Source organism: Canis lupus, chromosome 6 (genome assembly GCF_011100685.1).
Source record: "Canis lupus familiaris isolate Mischka breed German Shepherd chromosome 6, alternate assembly UU_Cfam_GSD_1.0, whole genome shotgun sequence".
In the NCBI taxonomy this organism is placed as follows: Eukaryota; Metazoa; Chordata; class Mammalia; order Carnivora; family Canidae; genus Canis; species Canis lupus.
The window spans coordinates 22,135,230-22,150,872 of NC_049227.1; the positions used below are offsets into that span (position 1 = coordinate 22,135,230).

A 15,643-nucleotide genomic window follows, 5' to 3' on the forward strand; every position below is an offset into this window, starting at 1 on the left:
GGTCCTTTGGGGAGGAATGGCTTTGAAGGCAGAGACTGCCCCCTAGTGGGCCCAAGTGGCCTAATTTATGATCATTTTCTGTCCTTGCCAATATTGCATGGCTGGATAATATTTCAGGATATTATTCCATCTGTATTTTCTTTCCTTACATTTTCCCTTTCATCCCCTCTTCTCTTGACCTTTAAAGCAGGCAGCCATCTAAGTGGAAGTATGTGGCAGTGCAAAAGAGCAGAAAGCCTTCGGGTCATTCTTGCTCGGTGTTGCAAACTCCCAAACCTCAGAGGTTTGATTTTATTTATTTGTTTGTTTGTTTATTCATGAGAGACACAGAGAGAGAGAGAGACAAAGGAAGAGACAAAGGCAAAGGGAGAAGCTGGCCGCCTGTGGAGAGCCTGATGGGGGACTCGATCCCAGGACCCTGGGATCACGACCTGAGCCAAAAGCAGACACTCAACACTGAGCCACTCAGGTGCCTCCTCAGAGGTTTTAAAGAGGAGATCACATTAAGGAAGAGGATTCTGTGGCCCAGACTGTCTTGAAAAAGGTTTTGAAAGGCAGTGGATTTTAGTCTGACAAGAATGAGATTCCTAACAGAAGGAAGAAAGGTGGGGAAAGACCTCAAGGGTCTCTAGGCATTGGCCAAGTTATGAGGTTCATCCAGACAGAGACCTGTCTTGCCCTCAAGGGTCTAGAATATGTTTGGCAAAACGTAGAAACTCAATATTGTTGAACGAATAAGTGAATGGCTGGGAGAGTGAGTGAATGGATTCTAGAAGAGTTTGTACCCCAAATGTAGGGAAAGGAAGCCACACTGGACAGCTAATACTTTCCCACACCCTCCTACTGCTTCTGGTCTACCTTCCTGTGTGCACCATGCACCCTATTCCTTCCGCCCAGGATGCAGCATCACGGTGACACTGTGGCCATGGAACCAGAGTGCCTGGGCTCAAATCCAAGACCCACCACTGACTGTGTGACTGCTGGGAAGTTCCTCAGCCAGCTCTGCGCCTCAGTTTCCTCACATGTAAATTTGGGATGATCATAACACCTACGGGAAAGGATCACCATCAAGATTAATGGACTGATCTATAGAAAGCATGTAACAAGCACTCAAGAAAAGTAGCCAGTGTTATTTTTCTCAAGTACCTTGACATGAAGCTTTCCCCATCCAGATAATTCCTATAAATCTTACAGGCTCAAGCCAGCCATAGTCCTCTCTGGGAAACCTCAGGTGCCCCTCTGGGTGCCTCCATAGTACCATCACAATATTTGCTTGCCACATCACAATACAATGATCTATGCCTATCTCCCCAACTAGGCTGTGAGCTCCCTGGGGACGGAGACTAGCTCATTGGTCATTGGACCCAAGTTGGTACTCTAGCCCTCCCTGAATGATGAATGAATGAATGAATCAATCAATCAATCAATCAAATCAATGAATACCTGTGCTTACTGAGCTCATCTTACCTTTCTGCCTATAACATGCCACCTTTCTCACACTGTAAACATCTAACCACTCCAAGCCAGGCCCACATGTCCCACCTCACCCCTCAGGGTACAGCACACACCTAACTCTGCTCTTGCTCTTCTGGTCATATCCTGCCATATTGATTTCAGAGGAAAGATACCCAAGAAGAATATCAATGTGGAGGACCTCCATAGGTTTTCTTATACTCTTTCCCCCCCAGTTAGAGTCCCCATGATGGCAAAAACCTCCTCTACCCTGAAACAGTTCTTTAAATGACAAGAGAGTCTTCTGTGAGTCTTCAGCATCCATTTCCTTTCTCTGAAAAGTGCTTTCAGAACCTCTTTTGGAATCAGGTATATGCGGAAATGTAACCTCAACTTTTCCCAGCTGCCTGTCAAGAACTTAATGTCTCTTTGTTGTTCTTCTTCTTTTGATGTGTGAATGTCAGATCTTGGAAAGGATTAAAATACTGCAATATTGGGGGGACCTAAGTCGCCTGGGAGATACTTCCACCTAAGCAGGGTTCCGTAGAGCACAGTACAATGGTGAGAGCAGTGAATGGGAGTCCCAAAGAGAAGGATAAAAAAACTTGCTCATTCTGCTTTTTTAAATAAACAGTCCCAGGGATGCCTGGGTGGCTCAGTGATTGAGCATCTGCCTTTAGCCCAGGTGGTGATCTCAGGGTCCTGGGATCAAGTCCCACATGAGGCTCACCGCAGGGAGCCCGCCTCTCCCTCTACCTATGTCTCTGCCTCTCTCTCTGTGTCTCTCATGAATAAATACATAAAATCTTTAAAAAATAAAAAAATAAAAATAAATAAACAGTCCAAATTTTTGTGAGATATAGTTATGGATACGAATATGGGTATGGTTAAGGATTTGCAGATGGCCATAATGTAGATGGGAATGTAAATAATGAGATGCCAGTTGTTATGTTAATAGAGAGACAGTGAATTGAAAGGGGGTTAATATGTGTAAGGACACAAGCTTTATAAACTCTAGGAGCACTGTTCATATTTGACGTGGGCTTCCGACATCATGTTGTGTGCTCCCACAGTAACACTTGGCATCTTGATGTCCATATGATTTTCTATTCCTCTACAAGTCCCACAGTTCTGGGTCTTTTCAACATTATCCAGGGAATTGCAGTAGTCATGGCTCCAAAGAGTGGGTCCTGGTCTGGGTCCAGCTGTTTACCTGGGACCTGGTCCTTAAGAGTTTTTGTGTGGTCTCCTTCCTACAAGAATAAGTGTGTGAAATGGGCTATCTGCTGAACTTCAGTTCCTCACTTCAGAAAGCACTGATTAGGGGGTCACCTGTGAAGTCCCGGTATCCATGAGGACCCTCTGGTAGTAATACACACAACCACTGATGCTACAAATATTTAGTGATGTCCATCATACGAGGTGCTGGGGAAAGTGTGAACCAAAGCAGACACTGTCCTGCTCTTATGGAGCTTCAATCCATAAGATAGGAGGAGATAGAGACATCGTCAACCCAATGTAACACTGCAACTGACACATGTTCAAGTTCAGGATACCATGAGTGTCTAGTAGGGCGGAGCTAGGAGAAGGTTCCCTGATGGTGAAGGAGAGCTGAGGGTCTACAAGAAGGGGAAGGATTACCTGTGGGAAGAAGACAAGGGGGCAAAGATGAGCATTCCAGACTGAGGAAACAGAAGGTGCACAGGTCCCATGGTGGGGGGCAGCCTGGACAGGATGAAGGGGTAAAAGGAAACCAGAAGAGACAGAGAAGTGAGTATGAGACCACCACATTAGATTCATCTGTCCTAAGGGCAATGGGAAACCACTGATGGGTTTTTAAAAGGAGAACTGATGGGATTTCCATTACGACCTTGACCTGCAAGATCCCTGACAGCACACAGAGCCTGGATTCAAGAGCCAACGGAGATGAGGAAACCTTCAATCTTCCAGAAAGACCTGTAACCTGCTGGCTTCTGGAATTATTGGGATTTCCAAAGAGTATGAGACAGTCAGGGAAAATGGCAAAGTGTCCTGGACTGGTGGGTGGAAAGTCCTAACACTGAATGTGCCTCTACGGTCTGGATAAAGTGAGATGATCTGGACTAGCATTGCTGGGAAGGGCTCTCCGCTCTCTGATCCATCTGGCTGGGATCAAGCAGGAGGACCTAGAGTCCCAACCACGAAACCAGAAGGATGCTTGGGGGATTGGAGGGGTATCCAGGTGTCCGAGACCCTCCACACTGGCCAATGCCCTCATCCCCCAGCTGCTCTGAGTGTTGGCTGTTAAGGGCTCAGTTGTCCCATGTACAGACAATCGGCCTGGGCCACACAGACGCCACCTAGCTTCGGAGGTACCACCACCCTCCCGCCTCTGACCCCAGCAGCCTGCAGCAAAGACCGACAGTCCAGGAAGCTCGGTGAGACTAGGTGACTTAAACAACAAACACTGATTTCTCAGAGTTCTGGAAGCTGGGAAGTCTCATATGAGATGCACATCAATCCGGTTCCTGGTGAGAGCCCTCTTCCTGGCCGGCAGACAGCCACTTTCTTGCTGTGCCCTCACGTTGGTGGAGAGAGGGAAATCTGTTTCTCTTCTTCTTCTTATAAAGCCACTTATTTCATCACAGAACCTCACCAGTGTGACTTCAGCAACCCCTAACTACCTGGAGAAGGCCCCACACCCAAACACTATTCCCTTGGCTTAGAGCTTCAACGTATGAATGGGAGGTGGGGGGCAGAGTGTAGTCTGCAGCACTGACTGGCTGTGAAAGACCAACTCCCTGCAGGAGGGAGAGGAAGAATCAGGCTGAAGCTCGTCTTCAAGGGAGACCATTCCCTTGTTTAGCTTTTTTTGCTTTGCCCTTACTCCTCTTCTCCCACCCGCAGCCCCAATAAATCACTTGAACAAAAATCTCCATCTCGGTTCTATTTTTAGAGAACTGCAGTCAGACATCAGGTTCCTCTATCATCAAGCAAGCAACGAGCCCCTTGCCCAGGATAGACTGTGCTGGGCACGGTGAAGGGGCAACCGAGGGCCACAGTGACCTTTCGTCGAGAGGCCTGGGTGCTCATCCCCACTCTGCTCATGACACCAGGTAAGTGGTTCAGCCTCACTGAGTCTTGGGCTCTTCTTCCATAGGATGGGACATTCTGCCCCTAACTCTAATGGAGCCTCAACTTGCCTCCCTTCCCCCCATTATGGGTCAAACCGTATCCCCCAAAGAAGATATATTCATGTCCCAACCGCAGTACCTGGGAATGTGACCTTATTTGGAAATGAGAGCTTTCAGACTGTGATTAAGTTAAGATGAGGTCATATGAGATTTGAGTAGCTATAATCCAATGACTGGTGTCCTTATAAGAAGACAAAACTTGGACACAGAGACATGTAGGGAAGAATGCCATTTGATGATGAAGGCAGAGGCCGGGATGATGCCAAGGGACACCGAAGACTGATGGAAATTACCAGAAACCAAGAGCAAGGCATGAAACAGACACTCTCAGAGCATTCCAGAGCAAACCAACTCTGCTGACACTTTCATTTCAGACTCCTAGCCTCCAGAAGAGTTACAGAATAAATTCCTGCTATTTCAAGCCACCCTATTTCTGGCATTTTGGGACAGCATCCCTGGGAGATTATGTATCCCCAGTTCATAGGCACAGAGTGGGATTGCCAGAGAATCATCAGCTTGTGATCAAGAGATGCCCGGGCAGATCTGCGTGGAAGGGGGAAGACTCTGACCTTGAATTTGAAGGGATGCTGTATTGCACATCAGAAAAAGACTCCCCAAGAAATGCCCATAAGAGGTAACCTAGTTAAACCACAAAAATGAAATTAATAAGGTGGATGGGGAGAGGGGAGACCAAACTAAGAAGTAACCTGTTAGAGTCTCACAGACCTAGGTGATGAAGCATGTGGCTCTCTAAGCCTACCTCCTGATGAGTAGAACGATAGTACTACTGCTTAGCTCATTAGAGTTGCTCAAAAAAATTTTTTAAGATTTTATTTATTTATTCACGGGAGACACACAGAGAGAGGCAGAGACAGAGACAGAGGAGAGGGAGAAGCAGGCTCCATGCAGGGAGCCTGATGCAGGACTCGATCCAGGGACTCCAGGATCACATCGGGGCTGAAGGCAGGTGCCAAACCGCTGAGCCACCCAGGGATCCCCAGAGTTGCTCAAAAAATTTAAACAAGATATTGCCATAAGTGCTCAGCACGGTGATTGACACATTTAAAAAACACTCCAATGTTAGCTCTTGCTTTATTGTTTTGGTTACTAACGGTGTAAGTTCTGAGAAGCCTAACTCCTCTGAGCCTTAGGATCTTCATTCATAAAACGAACATAACAGATATTTCACAGGTTGTTGTGAGGATGAAAGAGAGAACACGGAAGGCTTTTTTACCGAAGCATAATTGGCACATAACGATGTGTATGTTTACGTACAATGTATGGATTTGACACATTTATGTTTTGCGATATGATTACTGCCATGGCATCACCTAACACCTCTATCGTAGCACATAATTATTATTTCTTTTCTTTGTGGTGGGAACAATGTATGGGCTTTGAGAGCATTATACTAAGTAAGAGCATGTATACAGGATGGGTTCCGAACTGTCGGCTGCCCCCAGTGACTGACCTGAGCCAACACAGTTCCCAGAGAAGGACACCAGAGGGCAGCAGAGTCTCATTTTTTGCCCCACCCCAGCACCAGGAAGCTCAGTGAGAAAAAGCCTGTTTCTCCCTAGAAACCCCCAAACATCTGGATAGAAGGAAGTCAGCCACTTGCCTTCCTTTTAGAGGGGGAGAAAAAAAGCAATTCAGTGGAATGCATGTTACCGAAGAGCTCACTGGGTATCACGAACCTCAGTTTCAAACAGGGATTGGATTTTACAGGGAATATTTTTCGACTTGTACCTGGTATAAGTGCAGCCCCTCCCTGCACAGGGCTCAACACATCACAGCTGCTGAACCAATCTGTGGCCTCAGAAGCCAACCGATTTTTGCAAACTCAATCCCTTCTGTGATCAGTTTCCCAAACTGCCAAGTCACAAAACCTCGTGTATACGGATTAGTTATAAAGTCTAATTTGTGTCCCAAGCACATGAGAGGGAATTCCTCCCAATGTTTTAGACCACACTGCTTGAGTGTGGGTTTTACTGTAGCTTAATGACTGAGTATTTACGAGTCCTGCAAAGCCAGGTTTCCACTTTGCTGGAACTTCCCACATCAGAGCCAAGTATTTTGTGAACGCTCCATTCCAGGAGCCCAGAGACGCCCTGGTCCTGTCCTCCCCTCGTCCTCCTGCACCCCTCCCACCAGCTATATAATCCCCTTTCTTATTATTATTATGAGATATTTCAGAAGTGCAAAATGTATAGGGAATAAGAGAACAGGGACCCACGTAGACACCATCAGGTTTAAGAAAGAAATTACTTCAAATATACAGAAAGGCCCCGGCAATGCACGCTGCATCCCTCCCTCTTGCCTAAGTTGTCACAACTCAGAATTTGTTTGTCATCAAGACTATTCTTCCCATTGGGAAAGTTTGCGGAAGCACCAAGCATTCCTTCTTGGTTACCTTAACAAACAGAACTGCACACTCACAGACCCCGAGCAAGAGTAGGAAAAGGAGAGGGAAGGAAAGGGAGTGGGGACCTGCTGAGCTCCGGCCAGCTCAGGTGCCTGCAGTGGAGAGGGACTGGGATAGGGCAGCGTGCTGCAGTCCCCTTCCTGCTCCGGCCCTGCCCTGCCCAGCCCTCCACCAGCTTCCCTTCCCACAACAGGTTGGACCTGCGGCGCGGGCACCCGAGCCCCAGTGCCACCTACCGACAACGATGAGGACTTCCCTCTCGATGTGGGCCTGGATATAGATGCGGCCGCGGCGCTCCGTGTGGTCAGTGCCGCACAGGCTAGGGACGTTCATCACGCAGCGCTTGTGCACGTTCATCATGCAGGCTGCGAGGGCAGAGAGGTGCACGGCTCAGGCTGGGTCTCATCAGAAGGGCTCCTCCAACCCCTCCACCAAGGCCGAGATGGACAGAGGGAAGGTGGGACCTGTCTGTTCTCCCTGAAGCCGCAGCATGCATGCAGAGCCCACACCCTGCATGCCCCAAATGCTGCTGGATTGGATTGAGAGCCTCCGTTCCCAGCAACAGACGACTGGCACACCAGCCCACCCAGGACTTGGGAGAATGTGTGGGACCCCAGCCCATAAGGAAGCAGCCCAGTTACCAGAGGCCACCACTGAGCAAATGTACTTACTGTCACATTTCATCCCCTGGTGGATGAGTCCATACAGCAGTGAGCCACAGTGGTCACAGAACGTGGGGCTGGAGTATGTGTGGATCTTAAACTTGTGTTTGCTCCGAGGGTCCTAGGACCAAGAGAAACAAACAAAAGAGACCAGTGTCAGTGTGGCAAGTCAAGGACTCACACAGCATCTTGGAGAATTCACCGAGAACTGTACCTGGCCCCCACATTCCTCACGCCCATTAAGACCATCACCAGAGCTCTGCGCCCAGATGTGCATTTGACAAACGGTGGCTGAATGAGCGCATGACCGTGACAGCAGCTGGCTCCCATTGCAGCCCCAGCACATCCCTGTGCCCAAAGTCCTCCACCTGGGAGCCCAACCGACTCCTGCCTGCAGTAAGGACTGCAGAAACAGCAGTGAAACAGGTCCCCTTTTTCCAATTTCTTCCCTCTTTATCCTCTGAGCATGCTTCTGGAGTGCTCTGGAGTGACCTAAAACCCAAGTCTGAGCATAAAACCTTGCTGCTTAAAGGCTGTTTGCTAGTCCCTTGTCACCTACAGAACAGAGTTCGAAGCTCAGTGAATGGTGCAGGTTGTGGCAGAGACTGCTAGTTTTTTCAACAAATACCCATCCTTTCCTTTAATAATAGAACCTTTCCGTTTGAGCAGAGAGCATGGCCACTCAATTAGAGACTACATTTCCCAGCCTCCCTTGCAGCTTGGTGTGACCATGTAATAAAGTTCTGGAGAATGGGATATGTATGCTTTGGGGTCATTCAGTGCAAAAGAATGTGTGCAAGCCTCCCTGGGCCCAAACACCTTAGATCCAAACCTGGAGCTGTTTTGAAAGGATAAAACTACCCTAGTAGCCTCAGACTTCGTCCCTTTGGACAGACACCTGAGAGAAAACTTACCCTTCTGTCTTGCTTAAGTCACTATATTTAGGGGCTATTCGTTACAGCAGCTTATGCAGTTCCCTAACTAACAAGCATACCCTTCGTAACCTAGCAGTGCAGTAAGAAGGTTCAGAGTACAGACTTTGAAGCATTAACTATCTGGGTTCTTCTTAGCTGTATGACTTTGGGCAAGTTACTTAATCTCTGTGTTTCAGTTTTCTTGTCTATAAAATGGAGTTAATAGCAATGCTATAAGCTTATTAGCCCACTGGGAAGAATAAACAGATTAATCCGTGTAGAGATCTTAGAAGCACCTGGCACCCTGTAAGCAGTATATGCTCTTGTGTTATAATTACTACATTTCCCTTATGATCTCAACTATGTGTCCTAAACACACACTATGTTCTCAGTACACAGGACTCATTCACGCCCCCACACATGCTCCTCTGGCTCTGCGTGCTGTCTTTCTCCCTCAAGAGTTTCTCTTCTGTCACTGCACTAACCACACAAAGCTCCTTCTTCTCTTTCTCAAAGCCAGCCTGAAAGTTGCTTTCTCTGTGAAACAGTGTACTGCAGAAGGTAAGAATGTGGACCCATGATTCGCACCCAGGGCTCATCTGACACAACAGTCTTTGCTATAATGCTATCCATCTCTTCCCTCCTTTGTTCAGCTCGTCACATGTTTATTCAAAACATACTCTGGTAACAGAAAATAAACAAGTGAAAATAAATAGACACAGGATGCCTGGGTGGCTCAGTGGTTGAGCATCTGCCTTTGGCTCAGGACGTGATCCCTGGGTCCTGGGATCTAGTCCCTCATTGGACTCCCCGCAGGGAGCCTGCTTCTCCCTCTGCCTGTGTCTCTGCTTCTCTCTGTGTCTCTCATGAATAAATAAATAACTCTTTAAAAAAAGAAAAAGAAGATAAATAGACACAATAAGTAGATATTATTTTGTGTGCTATTAAAGAGTTGAGTGTTTTTCTTGAAATGTTCTCTCTATATATAAACTGTACTGAATTTTACTGTATGTAAAAAAAGGTGCATTTTCCCTGCATGAAAACAATATCTCAATAAGCCTGACTAAAAAAAATCTCCAGTCACTGAAGGCTTTGGGGGCGTTCATCTTATAGCTGAGAAGTGAGTGCCTCAAACCCTCTTCCAAGGAAACACCTGTTCATGATTGGCGTTGGCCTGTAGGGGGAGCTCAGGCCATCTCTCGCTCCCTACTCCCCTCGAAGCAGGAGAGCAGGTCTAGTTGGTCAGATTCCAAGGCGTAGCTGGCACAGGTGCAGAAAGATGCACCTGCCATCTTTCTCTTTCTCTCCCATTGGCTCCCTCGGCCTTGGGGAGGCAGCTGGGTGCAGATCCCATGATCTAGCCTTGAGGCTTTTGGGGTGAGTGGCCTGGGCCAGCTCTGCTCCAAACCCTGAAGCAAGTTCTCTTTCTCTTCTTGGCTCTTGTGCTCTCTTCTGGGTTCCCTGATATGTGGACCTTAAAGAAGCCAAGAATTTTTTCTGATTATGGTTTAAATTTCCTTCGGTGTACCCAGTATAGAAAAAAAGGAGTCTCCGAGGGCCTTATGAGCTCGACCTTGAGATATGGGACAAAATCCCAGCTAATCATATATGGCGTCTTTGAGGGGTTTTACCTTCCTCCGTGTATATGCATCTCCTCGGAATATCTCAGGGAGAAAGACTTGAGCGTTTCCGACTAGATCTTACCAAGAACCTTCTCCGCCCCATCATGTCTCTTCAATAAGATGAGATGCCAAGTGGCAGGAAGAATGGGAAGGGAAATGAAACATTTCCTGAGAGCTGCCCATGTGCCAAGTGTACGCTGGATGTCTCATGGGCACTTTCTCCAGTCCTCAGGATATTCCATTTGGAAAGTATTATTCCCATCTTAGCAACACCGAAATGAGCCCAGACTAGAGAGAGAGACAAATTTCCCCCCTCCCCAGGTCACCCAGCTGGCCCCCTGCTGAGCTGGGATTCACAGCCAGCTCTGCCTGGCTCTAAGGATGGGATGCACCAAGTTTCTCTCCCTTCTCTCCTCCCTCCCCGACTTCATTTATGCTCTTCTGTTCCAGTCCAACTACACTAGCACTTCCTTCCTTCCTTCACTCATTCACCCAGCATATGCTTACTGAGAGCCAGGGTCTTCCTAGGCATTGAGGATACAGCTGTAAGCAAGGAGCCAAAATGCCTGGTCTCATCGAATTCACATTCTAATGGCAGAGAGAAACAAATAGAAAAAACCCACCAATATCCTGCCTTCTCAGATCTTCTCTATCATAGCATTTAAACCGATGTCTTATAATCACATGTTTAATTCCATCTCTCCAATGCTTAGGTGCAAACACATAGGATTTTTGCTCTGGGCATATACTGTACTTGGCATATAGAAGGTGCTCAATAAATAATTAGAGTTAGTATTTATTGTGCATTTACTTATCCAGGAACTATTTTTCAGGGATTTACCAGGCATTAACTCATATAATCCTCATAACATCCCTAGAAGTATGTACTTTATTACACCCATTTCACAGATGAGGACTGAGGGGTGCAATGACTTGCCCCGGGCTTCCCAGCCCTGGCAAGCACAGCATTTCACACAGTGGCTGGTGAATACTGAGAAGTCTGTGAGTTGTGGTGGCAGCTGGGGGGCTGTGATCATTGCTGCTAACCACTGAGAGCTCCTGAGCAATGCATGTGCTGTTCTAGAAAGTAGCTTGGAGAGTACTGTGCAAGACAGATTAGAGCCAGACAGGAGCAAGGAAGGCCTATTGGGCAAGCAACAGAGCAAAGTTTGCTTATGGTTTATTTAGACGCTGTTGGAGGCTCCTCCAACCTGGCTCCCTCGCCTCCACTTTCAGGAGGGCTCAGAGTTGTAAGCACCAGCTCCACTCACCCAATCACTTCTGCCCTCCTTCCCCCTGCTACCTGGGAGAGCTTGGAATAAAGCCACAGTCCCACAGCTGGGGGCCCCATGACTCCAAGATCCTCAAGGAGAATCATACAGGGTGTCTGTCCATGCCTGTTCATGTGCCCCATGCCATCTCTGAGATGGTGGGGGGTGGTTCTGCACTTTGAGACATCTCACTCCCCCGGACACAGGTTGACTGGTGCAGAGGTAGGCGCTTGGCTCCAATGACTCACATGTTTAGTGAATGGAACACAGGCAGCCAGGAACACAGGGCTCCAGGGCTGACGTGGCCTTTTTTTTATTTTTTTATTTTTTCAGTGGGCTTCAAGAACAGAGGAACAAAGACAACAGGCCATGTGACCCGAGGGATGGAGCTCCAGGTCGCAGTCCCTCCTGAGCCTGGCATCCTGTCCTCCCATTCCATCCGACTCTCCTGTGTCCTCTGTGTCTCCTCTGCTTATGGCCAATCTAAGGGGGCATCTGTTACCTGCAGCCAGTGATGAGCATCAAGAGATTTCTAATCACTTTGGCTCAGGTAAGGCCCACTGACCAATCAGAAGGAACAGCAGGTTTAGCTGTGCTGGGAGTTAACTCTTCAGTTGCTGGCTCTGGAGAGGTAGGGGGCGGGGAGCTGGCAAGGAAAGAAGTGAATGAGTGACAGAAAGAAGAGGCTCAGAGGCCCTGGCGGCTATTTACAGATCAGTTTTAAAGTATTTCAATATTGTGAAAACTGGTACAGTAATGCCAGTGCATACCAGTTAGATACCAGCCTGGCCTTTAACCAAAATACATGCCTTGGAGGCTGTGGCCATTGACGAGCTCTGGGATGAGCCTGCGGACCCAGGCAGACTCTAACTCAGAACTTTCCCCCCATCCCAGGCCAAACACACTGGGTCCCCTCCAGTCCATCTATCGCCCATCTCCATCCCTGGCCTGGGTCCTCCTCAATGCTCACAAGTTAAAATCTGGAGCCTGTGGGCCATTATCAACTTTGCAAACATGCTATATTTGCTCCATAGGGTACTTTTAAAAAATTCAAGATAATTGACTACATTTAATAATCATGAAATGTTAGATGAAAATGTAAATATCTGGCTCCTTTTGAAAAATCACAAGTTGTGGCAGCAGTGGACACCCATTCCTGGGGGCTGAGCAGTGGCTGCCCCCTTCAGATATGGATAAGGCTTCCAGTCCTCTGCAGTCCCTGCCACTCCCTATTGTCTCACACCATGCCTGCTTCCCCCGCCCCCCACCTGCCTGGCCCCTGTAGAAATTTGGGTTTATGATCTCTCTCAGAACCCCCCAATCTCCCTACAGTTCACTGGCTGAGAACCTACCCCATATGAACACATGCTCTAACCTCCCAAATGAGTTCACTTGGCTCAGTGTCAAATGCCTTCAGAAATAGTTTTGAATCTACTGTATCATCACCCCAGTATCAACCCCTGATTTCCAGGATCCCTAGTCATCTCTCCCACCCTGGGAATCGAGATCCTGGCATGCTTCCTTTCCCCACTAGTGTGGGGGAGGTTCCATCAAGCTTTCTACAGGGTGAGCTTGGATTTCTTCGTTTCCTTTCCATTTCTGATGCTGCTCCCAGAGATTGCTGAATCACAAGAACAAAATAATAATGAACTATTGGGACTTTTGATGCCACCACGAATCAAACACAGACTTATCTGCCAAGCACTGTGCAAAGTGTTCTGTATCACATCATTCAATCTTCATCATGGCCAATGGCAGAAGATTATTACCCTGGTATTCCAGATGAGCAAACTGAGGCTTAGAGAGGTAACTTGTTCAGTTCAAAGTCACAAAGCAAGAAATTTCAAGAGTCAGGAATGGAATCCATGTTTGCCAGGCAGCTGAGTGGGAACACGTGTGTGTCACCTGGCTGCCTCCCTGCTCCTCAGCCTCCCCGATGGTCTCCCACCTGATGGGGAGTTACAGATGATGGCAACCTTCATCTCACACAAACACAGCACCAGCCAGTGATGGGCTGATTGGGGTTCCCCACCGTCACTCCCAAGCCAGAGTCTTCACCATGAACACCCAAGTCCCCAGGCCCAAAGGACGGACAGATCCCAGCTCAGCATCTCTGGTCCATCACCTGACTCCAGGCTCAAGCAGCTAACGAGGAAGGAAGCACAGATCAGAAACCAAAGAGGAAAAAAAAAAAAAAACATCTTTAAACATCTAAGTCACAGCCTAAAATAGCCTTTCTCGGTCTGAATGAGCTGTGTGGCTTTGTTCACAGGTGGGCTGAAATTTGGCTGAGCTGAGGCAAAGCTGCAGGAATCGGGAAGCTGGATTGAAGCCCGGAGGCCAAGAAAACATACACCAACAACATCAGTCAGAGGGGGAATAAAAGCGACCTATAAATTTGGACTGTGTCATCCCTAGACATTTACAGGCCACAAAAGCCCCTGAAGGCACACTTCCCAGGAGGCAGATGGGCAAGGTGAAATTGAAGATCCCAGCTGGAAATACCATCATAACAGAGGAAAGGTTACAGACAGGGACTCTGGAGTTAACTGTGTGACTTCAGGCAAGTGACTTAACCTCTCTGAGTCTGTATAAAAACACTACCCACTTCATGGACTGGCTTCACAGATTGGCTCCCAGCAGAGTGTCCCCCACACAGGAAGTATAAGCTCTTGATTTCATTATTCTGAGGAGAAAACAATCATCATGTCAACACTTCCCAAACTTCAGTCTTGAGTCATCTTAATTCTGCATGTCTACATACTACCTATAATATGTACTTAGCATTTTTTTTAACTCAGTATGCCCTTTATTTAAATAAACCTATTTGAAAATAAAACTCTGTAAGGGTGTGAACTCGTGGGATTGATGTGCAAATTATGTTTTTTCTAATACACCTTCAAGTGCAAGAGCTAACTCCTAAAATAAAATTTTAAAATGCACATCCCAACAGTCTCCATTGAGAAGCTGCAGAGACACAGATACATGTCTTCCTGGTGGGTAGGCCAATTGCTCTTTCGTGCTACCTATCAAAAGTACAAATGCTTCTTGCCTGGTGACCCACTTGTCCCACTACAGGAATTTATCCCAGAGACAAACCTGCATACAGAGGAAATAAAATGCACACACGGTTGTTCACTGCAGCATTATTTATAACAGCAAAATATTTTAAATAAGCCAAGTGTCGTAGGTAGGGAGCTGCTTAAATAAATCATAATGTAGCTACATGGTGGCATACTGCTCAGGTATACAGAATGAGTTTTCTGCACTAATACGGAGAAATCTTAAGTGTATATTTTTAAGTGAAACTGAAAATGAAAAAAAAAAAACAAGGTGCAGAAGAGTCTACGTGGCATGCTACCTTTCGTGGGAGAAAGTGAGGCAGGATAAGGAAGTATCTATATTCTAAATTACTCAGACGCATCTTTGTACAGTTTTGATGTAAAGTAGGATATTTAAGCATTTATCCAGGGGCCACGAAAAAAAAATCTCTCAGCAGGTACCACCACGCCAAGTAACACAACAGTACCAGCCATACCCCAGACTGCAAACAAAATACAAAAGCTTCCCAAGAGACAAAGAAGCAGGGAAGCCTTCATTGGGATGGTGTGGATTGAGGTTTTGTGAACATGAAATGCGTATCACGTGAGAAGCTGTAATTACACACACACACACACACACACACACACACACACACACGCTCACCGCAGCCGAAAGGGGGAGACTATAATTTGGTGAAGATCTCTCATTTTGTTCCTGGAGAAGCAAGTCAATAGAGCTGATAATGCTGTGTAAATGTTCGTGTCCACTGACAGTTTGCTCAAGCATTTGATATATGCCACGCCTCCTACCAGCCAGCACCCCTTTGCAAATAAGTAATTGTTTGATTGGAAGGCCCGAGCCCCTGTCGTGTCAACTCAGGGAGAGTTTTAAATATGATTTCCTGCATTAAGAGTTGCACTGGAGTCAATGTCAATATTGGAGGCTAATTAACAGCCCTGTTCAAATCTAACGCCCAGGTGCTGGAAGTTATTAGCTTTTTTATTCTGGGGCCAGTTCTTTAACCCATTTAAGTGTTCGCTCCTTTTGCCTGAAAGTGGGACAAAGACAATTTCTAATTTCCT

General features: G+C 47.1%; 1 protein-coding gene across 2 annotated transcripts in view; it reads right to left on the minus strand.

Annotated features, from left to right (window-relative positions):
* PRKCB (protein kinase C beta) overlaps positions 1-15,643 on the minus strand; it is a 325,651-nt gene that overhangs the window by 152,805 nt on the left and 157,203 nt on the right. For both annotated transcript variants that reach the window (XM_038540028.1, XM_038540027.1), the window contains exons 4-5: positions 7,722-7,833; positions 7,287-7,415 (exon numbers count right to left, since the gene is read on the minus strand). In XM_038540028.1, the coding sequence (XP_038395956.1) occupies positions 7,287-7,415; positions 7,722-7,833 (241 nt within the window). The remainder of the gene's footprint in view (positions 1-7,286; positions 7,416-7,721; positions 7,834-15,643) is intronic.